At 54.3% G+C, this 9,662-nt stretch overlaps 1 protein-coding gene across 1 annotated transcript in view; it reads right to left on the bottom strand.

The window, feature by feature from the left end:
- Positions 1-3: 3 nt before the first annotated feature.
- Positions 4-9,662, bottom strand: part of LOC142362821 (hydrocephalus-inducing protein homolog) — an 84,305-nt gene continuing 74,646 nt past the window's right edge. The window contains exons 53-64 of the mRNA XM_075433478.1: positions 9,389-9,557; positions 8,866-9,104; positions 8,420-8,534; positions 7,375-7,579; positions 6,772-7,007; positions 6,011-6,162; positions 4,837-5,029; positions 4,138-4,246; positions 3,304-3,561; positions 2,577-2,719; positions 2,012-2,239; positions 4-841 (exon numbers count right to left, since the gene is read on the bottom strand). Coding sequence (XP_075289593.1) covers positions 680-841; positions 2,012-2,239; positions 2,577-2,719; positions 3,304-3,561; positions 4,138-4,246; positions 4,837-5,029; positions 6,011-6,162; positions 6,772-7,007; positions 7,375-7,579; positions 8,420-8,534; positions 8,866-9,104; positions 9,389-9,557 — 2,209 coding nt within the window. The 3' untranslated portion in view covers positions 4-679. The remainder of the gene's footprint in view (positions 842-2,011; positions 2,240-2,576; positions 2,720-3,303; positions 3,562-4,137; positions 4,247-4,836; positions 5,030-6,010; positions 6,163-6,771; positions 7,008-7,374; positions 7,580-8,419; positions 8,535-8,865; positions 9,105-9,388; positions 9,558-9,662) is intronic.

The raw sequence follows: 9,662 nt of genomic DNA, 5'->3' as shown, positions 1-9,662 counted from the left end.
CCAGACAGCAGCTCCTCCTTTACCTTTAATGAACGCTCCGTTAATTAACAGACTCCCGCGGGGAGGGGAGCGGGTCACTGCTGAGGGGGGAGCCCGCGGAGGCAGTAGACCCAGGAGACGCCCGCCCCCCCGGGGCAGGAGACCACCATCTTGCTGGTGCCGGGGGCCGGGCCGCCCGCAGAGCAGACGGCGATGGAGGCCGTCTTGTGGGCACGCGAGGTCTCGGGGCCCTGACGGCGAAGGCCGGGTGCTCCGCCGTGCCCTGGAAGGCCGTGGGCTGGAGGAAGGCGTTTCTGAAGGCGAGGCTCACCTCCGAGCCCCCCGGGCTGGCGGGGGCTGCGGCAACGCTCTTCTCTGTCTGGAAGTCGGCACAGTCGCTCTGCGCAGGGCAGAGAAGGGACCGCGGGGCGGGGGGGAGTCACACAAGCCAGGCCGGCTCCTCGGGAAGGAACCGACGGGCCCCTGCCATCGCGCTGGCCGGGGGCCCCTTCCCTCGCCCAGCGCTGCACCCGTCCCACCCACACCACAGCCCCGGTGAACGGCCATGGGGACTGCCCAGACGGGCCCAGCAGGTACAGCCACGCACCCAGACCCCACGAGACCCCGCTGCCAGACCCTGCGGGGCTTTGAGGTGGGCAAGGCAGCTCCCACTCGCAGGTCCCAGCCTGGCCTCCAGCACTCACTCCATCCTCGTCTGGAAGAGCGAGGTCTCCTGGAACTGAATCACGTCCGTATCCAGCTTGAAGTCGGCATAGTCAACGACAGCGCTCAGGCGAAGCTCTACCTCGCGGCTGCTCTTCTCCAGGACAGTGTGAGCTGGTTCTGGCTCGGGCCCCATCACCTCCAAACAGGAGAGGGAAGAATCACTCAGCAGAGCCCAGAAAGTCAAACTGAGCAGGGAGCCTTTCGACCTCCAAAATCAGCCACGTACAGGGGCTAGGAAGGACCATTCCCATTTAATTCCCTGGAAAGATGCCTAAACTTGGCCCTTCCACTATAGCATTTGTTTCTACCTACTGATCAAAGCAATCACCACCACCACTGTGAATACACCTGTGGGGACTATCACCAAGCACCAGTCCCCATGTTTCAACCCTGTAGGGCGTCTGACCCTTTTCCTGGCCCTCTATAAATCCAGCAGGCCTCTACATTAGGAGATGTGCCCCTGCTGGAGCTCTGTAGATGGAGAACCCCAAGAACAAACCAACCTGGAAAGCGCCTTTTCCTTCTTGTCTTATGAGAAAGGGCTTTCCAGATGTCATGTGTGGGGCAACAGCCATGCTGGTGAGGGCTGGCGACAGGCATTCTGGGATGGCAATGAACTCACTAGGAAAGCCTCCAGCTGCTGATGCTCTGATGGGGAAGAAGTTTGGTTTACAGCCCTTACAATTGTCCAAAAACTAGGGAAGAACCATCACCCAAGGTAAGTGTGTTTGGCAATTGGGATAGTAAAAGCAAGAGTTTCTGGAGACAATCTTTCTTCCGACTCCTGCCCAACTGCCATACAGATAGGTAGATGGTAGAGAGACCGCAACCAAAATCTCTGGTATCAGTGCAGACAGAGCTCAGAGCTCACCCACGATGCGCTGGTGGGCTGGCCAGCATACGTAGAAGAGCGCTAGAGTTGCCCTCCAAAACAAGAGACAGAGCGCAGTGGATTTAACTCCTTGTTCGTGAAAAGGCGCTCAATCAGACACAGAGATTTTAACACCACCAAATGTGCTATCGTAAAATACGACCTCCTGTTCAACCCGGGCTGCAACAGGGCAGCTTTTGGCAGAGATCGATCGTTTGCATCTGGCTAAACTTCTCCTGTCAAAACGATTTCCCCATCTCGTGTGAGCGTAGCAGGTCGCCGGGCACCTACCTCTCCCCTAAAACGCACTGCTGGTTAACGTCACGGATGGATCAAACGGCAGGAGGAAGGAGGAGCTGCTGAGCCAGCAGGTCTGCTGCCATCGGCAACTCTTTTTGTGGAAGCTCGGTTAGCTTTTGCTATCACGCTTCTTACCTTCTTCCTCAGAAGCCATCTGCCTGGGGCTATCGGGCCCCTCGTGGTATCCTCCACCCACTTGACGGTGCGCAGGCAGTCGTGCCAGTCGGCAACCTCGTCCGGCGGCAGCTGGAAGGTGATCCCAGCCACCCTGCACTTCACAGGGTGCATTTTGAAGGTGACCGGGACATCCGATTTCAAGGTCACTGTGATGTCCTTAGCACAGCCAGCATGGAGATGTCCCACCTAGGGAGAACCAGAGAGCCAAGACCAAACTGGAATCACTGACAAAGGCAGGACTGACAACACAGGGACTGATGTGGTGAGCAGCTGTGCCAGGAATCTGCATCTTGCTGCGTATTCATCTGAGTTTGAATAGAGGAAAGGACAAACAAAGCAAGCTCCCACACCATGGAGCCTTTTCTGTGGGGCTGACAGCCCTGCCCCAGCAAAGCCAGGGATTGCATCTCCTACGTGGCACCCAAACGGGCTCTCACCGGTACGTGGTGACTCCCTGCCAGCTCCTGGGAACACGCTGGGCAGGGCTCAAGCAGCGGGGAAAGGCAGAGCCGTCCCAGCTCACCTGGGGGGAGAAGTGAAACGGGGGGGCTGCCAGCCACTCAAAGCGCATCGCCTCCGCCCTGCTGCGGTTGGTGATGGTGAAGGTCACGGCGTAGGGCTTCCCGACGTGACAGTCCCCGAACTGGATGTGGTCCACTCTGGCAGCTGTTATAAGAATGAGTGCAAGAGATCTCAGCGAGCGGTGAGGTCCATCTGCCCCCTCACACGCGCGGACAAGCGTATGCCCAACTCAACTCTCCCTTGCTCCAAGCCTTCCTTCCCTCTGGGAGATGCAGCTCCCAGTCCCACCGCTTTCAGGGAAATGCCCTGATGTCTCCCTAAACGCGTGGCTGTGTCTGTGCAGAGACAGCAGTGCAGCACGCGCTGCCTCCGCGCACACGGCAGGCACGCTCACAGACCACTGGCTCCGGTGGGTGACGGCACAGGCCTGGTCATACAGAGGACAAATCATCACACATGGTCTTCATCTCCCATCGCGTACCAGCGGCTGGTAGACCTCCTGCTAGAGATACTCAGCTGAACGCTGGTATCTCTGACCCTTCTCTGCTAGCCTGCAAGCTTCTCCCTTGACAGACAGTCTTCCCTTGTGCTCTCAAGTGTGGCTGCTCTGTAAGCTCCAAAAGGCAGCAGGATCTGTCCGCTAAGGCTGGACCACACCTGCACCAGCACAAGGTGAGTAGAAATGCGTATTTTCCTATTCCTTGCTCCATCTTGACAGCCTGTCTTACCCTCAATCACGTCTTCCTCCACAGTTCCCTCAGTGTTTTCTTCCTTGCTGTCTGCTGCTAGTCCATAGATGTTATCTAGCGTGAAGTCATCCTCGTAGCCTTCGCCCACCAGCTGAATGGTGGTCTCTTCATACGGGTTGTCCACCACTGACAGGCGGATCTTCCCTTCCACACGGCAGGCCAGGGTGGGTTTGAAAAGCACGTCAAACTCTGCTAATTCCCCGTGGTGCAGGACCAGGGAAGCGGTGTGCGGCTTCTCTGCACAGCAATGGAAATCAGAGACAACGATAGATATTTCCACAGGGTGTAAGAGGAATAAGAGGTTGAATCCCAGCTGCCTCTAAGTACAGGTTGTCCCACCAGTGGTTTCAGACTCTCCTCCTACGTTCACAAGACTACACCACCACCCTGCATATCACTGCTCAAGTGTCTTAACCTCAAGTTAAGACCTAGTTCTCACTCGAACTGCATCCACCCAGCTTCTGCTGTACGTAAAGCTGAGTCAAAGAGCGGTTTTGGCTTTTGTTGGCTGGCTGTGGGCTCAAGGGCTGCCTCTGTTCAGCCTGCTAACTTCCCACATGCAGCCAAGACCTCAGACGGTCCACTGAAGTGGTGATAGGTCCCTCCAACCCAACCCACCATGCCCAGAAGAACAGGAAAACTTCCTATGACTTGCTAGAAAGAAATGCGGCAGAGTCCACATGAAAAACTAGGGGTACCGAGAGCCCCAGGGAAGAAATTGTGTCTAACACCTGGCTGCTGCTTGGCCAAGCCAAGAGCAAGGCACACATTGCCCCTGTGTGCATGACCACACTTCATGGCTAACGAATTTACCTTCTCCAGGAGAGTCCTCCCGCGTTCCTGCAGCTTGATAGGTGCAGTGTGTGGTGGGCCGGGCTTTCAAGCAGAAAACTCCCCCTTCATCCAACACGTCTATCGCCAACTGAGAAAAGGGATACAGAGCACGACCATGCCGGTGTGGGTACAGGATGGCACCCACATGGACACCATCCTGCTGCTGGGCCAGCGCGGGGAACCCGCAACGCTGCCCCATTTCAAACACGGCTCTTGGCACAAAGTTTAAGTAAAATCAGGCAGAGAAAAAGAAAAAAAGTGTTCAGAGGTATTGGGATATAATTTAAACATAACCAAACAGGACAGAAAGTATTAAAAGTAACGAGCAGAAGGTAATTCAACTACAACTGAGTTCAATTATTAGGTAGTAAAACGGGATCAAACACAATCTCATGTAACTAGGACATCACACACGCCCCTGCGAGCTGAAACATGAGAAGAAGGGCAGGGGGAAGAACAGCCCACCAACTTTGTTGTGTTGTGTTTAACTGCAAAGGACAGACTGGTCAGAAAATCCCATTTCCAAGAGAAACACCCTTCCGGGAAAGCAAAAGTCAGTCATTTGCTTAAAAAGAATTTCTGAGACCTGTTTCAAGGTCTACCAGGTTTTCTGGGACCTTTCCTCCATGGCATGAGCACTTGTTCCCAGACCAGAACATTCCCCATGCAGGTCCTCACCTGGGCAGGTACAGTGCCACTGTTACGAAGGACCAGAGGCAGCTTTTCCGAATTGCCCAGCAACAGCCTCTTGAAGACCAGCAGAGGGTTCCCTCTCTTATTGCGAAGGACCGGGCGCAGGACCGTCACCTGAGGCAGAGTCCCATCTCCGCTGATCTCGAAGGTCAGGCTTTGCGCTTTCACCGCCGCAGGGCTGCAGGAGAGGCAGAGGAGAAATCGTTACGCCTGGCACGAACCCATTTCCCGCTTGGCAAGCAACGAAGCGAGGGCTGCCCGCTGCGTCTTCCCTGGCTGGTGCTCCTGTAACCCCACCACCCAGCTCCCCACCCCTCTCCTCCCAGATAGACCAGGGCCATTCACAAGAGGAATCTGCTCCCAAAAGCCAGAGCCTTCCAGAATAACAGTTAAAAAATCATTTCACTTCATTAAAGCATGGAGTACAGCAGGTCAATAACGAGACATGGCAAATTCACCGGCTGCGGTGATATGAGACATATGCGAAAAGCACAAGCGTGAAAAAGGTATAATAGCAAGAAGGGAAAAGTAAATAAATCACACCATCAGTGCAGATTATTTCCAAGGACACTAAACCAGGAATTGCTTATTAGGGCAGAAAGCTGACTTAGTCTTGTCCCAGTTAAGCAGCTCAAGGGGTGGGGAAGAGCAGGTCAGAGCCCCGCTGCAAACACAGGTCCCAGGACAGAGGAACTGGGCTCCTCTTCTGTAAGGGGTCCAGTTGTTCCTCACTATAAAATACCTTAACATAAAATACCTTAACATACCCCAGGCAATCACATAGGATCATCCAATTTTAACATGAACAAGAAGGAAACGACGCATGCTGACTTGCTGGCGCAGAAACTGCCTCATCTAATCCTCTGTCCTTGGAAAGCCCCAGGTGAGCTGTTGCACATCTCCATTTTTTTCTGCTTCAGTAAATTCCAGTTGGCTACCCAATATTACACCGTCCTCACCGTTACTCCTACAGGCTAAACTACCACTACCAATTTTGCTGCTCTGCTATGTCTAGTAGTTACTTCTTCCTTACTTATCTAATGCTACATACTCTGCTTAAGGCTACTAAAAGAGTTAGGGTGAACAAAGGGTCTATGTCCTCTCAGAGGAGAAGCACCTATCAGAAAGTTCCCCCCTACCATTTCCCAGGGTGAGTTACCTTGCTTGGACATCAAGGGAAGCCTTAAAAGTGCACCGGTAGTTCTGCACCTTCTGCGGAGTGAAGGTCACTGTAGCAAAGGCGTGGGAGCGGCTGGGCACACGCATCTTAACAGGATCCACCTCGAAAATGTCGCTAACACGGCTCTTAAACTTGGAAGAACCCACAGAGCGGTATTAGGAGAAAACATCCTTCAACGTGATGCAGTCTTACTCCTATGTGCGTTGTGGGGAACAGCCCCAGACAGCGCCTGCCTTCCTGCTTCCCTCGACAGGCTCCTTCCATCTCAGAGGGTGGCTCCAAACTGGCACTGACGTTGCACAAGGAGCTGCCATAAAGCTTGCTTTGAGCACCGGGCAGCCACCCAACATACGTGGAGGTGGGGACCACATGGAAAACCTTGCAAATAATCTAGAATTAGCCTTCAAAGAGAGGGAAAAGACCAGGGAGCCTGAAGAAATGGTCTGCTTTGAGCCCTGGCACGTCAGTCCCATAGAAAAGCCCCTCCACGTGCGCTTCCAAGAGATGTTCAGAAGGGTTTAGGTCTCCCACCAAAGACCCAGAGGGCTGAGCCAGAACCTTGCTTGAAACACCCTGAATTCAACCCAACTGTTAGCCCAGCATTGCTGCTCTCCCCTGAAGTTTGACCTGCACTGACCTGGACTAGTCTGGGCAAGAGGAATCAACGAGTCTGGAGAACAAGACAAGCTACCACAAAGCCCTTGAAAAGCAACGCTCGCCATGGTCTCTTGTTCTCTTACCTTACCAGGGATGGGTTTGATGGAGAGGACCACATCACAGGGGACTTTGTTCACATTGCGGATCTTGAAGTGAGCTGTGGCCCGGTGCCCAACCACAACATTGGTGAAGATAAACTTCTTCTCTTCTGAGATGTACACGCCCTTGTCTTGCACAGTCTGGAGGATGTGGCAGAGGTTGATGTTGCTGCAGATTCGGTGTTCCTCAAAGATTGACTCAATGTCGTCCACCACAAACGCTGCCAACAGACAAGAGGAAGGGCTGAGGATGGAGAAGCCTTCCTACTGAGTTCATCTGGACTCCGCTGGCCTCTCAGAAGGCTCGATAAGCCCCTTTTGCCCAGGTCACTGCTAAACCCAACCCAGGTGGGGGAGCTGGCTGTGAGGATGGAGCTCAGTTGCCCTCAGCCTTAAAGGGTATCGCATTCCTTTCACTCCTCCATGCCTCCCTCCCAGCCTCTCCCCACTGGTAGCCTTGAAAAGGACTGGAACCTCTGAGGATTTTAAGATGGGACATTAGGGTCCGGCTGTCTGTCTCTCCCAGTAGTAAGCCTGGGTGCTGAACAGCAGCAGGTCTGCCCAAGGGAACCTGTGGACGCGGCGTACCTGGGAGGCAGGACTCGGCAAACAGGGTGTAGCGGATGCCAAGGGGATTGTCGCTGGGATCTCTGTTGCTGATATCGATGGACAGGTGCTCCTCGCACGTCCCCAATGGCTCTGCGCAGCAATCCACCCTGATCATCTGCTGGCCCCCGGGAGGGATGGAACCAAAGTCAGGGTACACCGTGAACATGCCTGAAGTGAAGCAAGCCTGCAGAAAGAGTCCCAAGAGAGGCTGATGTCTAACAGCCTTATCTTGAGCATCCCCAGTGAGGGATGACTCCATGGCCCAAAGGCAGCCCCAGGATGAGATGAACAAGCCAGGAGGAGCTGCAGGCCTGCCCTAAGGGGCATAGAGGACGGAGTTTGGGTGCAAAAGGTGAAGGTGGTAGCTGGGATCCTTCAGCCTCCAGGGCTAAAATAGGAGAGCAGAGAAAACTGCGAGAAATGGTGGGAGAGAAGAGAGGGGACTGAGGAGAAGAAAAAAGCAAGGTCATTTGGTATCTGTGGACTGGGAGTTCTAACAGGGACGTTCTGCATCTGTGCTATTCACAGATCTGTTTGGGCTAGCAGCTACCAAGCATAGGACCTGCTCCCCTCTCTTGACCCCAGCCACAATCATAGAATCACAGGTTGGAAAAGACCTCTAAGATCATCGAGTCCAACCATCCACCCAATACCACCATTCCTACTAAACCATATTCTCAAGTGCCACATCTACTCGTTTTTTAAACCCCTCCAGGGATGGGGACTCAGCCACCTCCCTGGGCAGCCTGTGCCCACGCCTCACCACTCTTGCAGTAAAGAAATTTTTCCTAATATCTAATCTAAACCTCCCCTGACGCAACTTGAGGCCATTGCCTCTTGTGCTAAAGCATAAAGCAAGAGCATGGGACTGAGCAACTCCTGCCTCTGCTCCTGGCTGGCAGACGATGGACCTCCATCACGCAGACCATGTCCCATCCCAGGGCAATAAGTCCCCAGCCTGGGCACGGCAGCGTCCTCCCACACCACCCGCAGCGGCACGTGTCGGGGAGCAGGAGCCACCCACCTGCATGACGGGCTTCACGTCCTTTTGCAGCGAGGGCTTGCTTTGCTTGACTGAGGGTGTCCTTCTGCTGAAGCTTTCGCTCTCGTGAGAGTGAGTGGATTTCATCTCATGTGCACTGAGAGGAGAAAGCAGAAGACATCCATCATGCTGAGATCTCCCTGCCTTTCTCTGCGGCCAGGGCTGGCCTTCCTCCCCGTGGAAGCAAGCCTTCCTGCTCCCGACGGCTCCTGGACGGCTGCCTGCAGTACCTATTGCTGTCGCTTATGGACAGATCAGCTACATCACCAGCTTTGTCCCACACACGGGGACACCGAGGCATTCTTCTGTTCCCCACTCACAAGCCAGTGACGCAGACGGACAAGAACCCAGGCGTCCTGGCTGCCCATCACACACCAGCCATGCCGGTGCCTACTCAGGCAGGAACGGGGGTGAAGGTCTTCTCTCACCTTTTCCTTGGCAATACGGGTGCATCCTGGTCTGCTTGGTAGATGTGGAATTTAAAGTCGAGGACTCCTTTGTTCTCCAGTGTGAATGTGCAGGTTTTCCTGGTGCCGTTCACCATGGCACCGAAGTTGATGAGCGAGGCAGGGTAAATGCTGTACTTGCTGAACACAGATTTTGCTGACACCCTCACCGGGATGACGGCGATGGTCTCGCCTCCTTTACAAATGCTGGGCTCAATCACCTGCAACCGGAGGAGGAGCTGGTAAATGCAGCAGAGAAGCCAGCCTCTACCTCTGTCCCCTGGCCCCCATCCCAGGTCCCTGTCAGCTCACCCTCCCTGTTCAAACGCCTCCTCCAGCGCCAGATTCACAGCTCCACTTAGGGAGCACCACAAATGGTTTCTCAAAGACTTGGTCGTATACGTGTGAGAGTGGATTCCCCAGCTAAAGACCTCCTTCCAGAAGACACAAGTCCTGCTCACACCAAGACACGGTGTGCTAACACCGCCTGGTTCAGGCAGCTCACCTGGCACTGCAGGATGGGTTTGTCCTCAATATCCATTTCCATCTTGGGGTGGAAGAGCAGCTGGACCTGCACACCGCACTTGGAGACAGGCAGCACGCCCTTCTGCGGCTGCAGAGTGAAGTGGGACGCCAAGTCGCGGATGTTGGTAACTGCGGTTTCCAGCTTGAAACTGGGGAGAAAGGGAAGGGACAAAGACCTCTGTCGTTAGAAGTACAGATGTCACCAGCACAGCCAGGACTTTGCATGGGATCATAAAAAAAAAATAAGAGTCCAG

Source organism: Opisthocomus hoazin, chromosome 12 (assembly GCF_030867145.1).
Source record: "Opisthocomus hoazin isolate bOpiHoa1 chromosome 12, bOpiHoa1.hap1, whole genome shotgun sequence".
Lineage (NCBI taxonomy): Eukaryota > Metazoa > Chordata > Aves > Opisthocomiformes > Opisthocomidae > Opisthocomus > Opisthocomus hoazin.
This window is presented reverse-complemented; position numbering and strand designations above follow the sequence as displayed.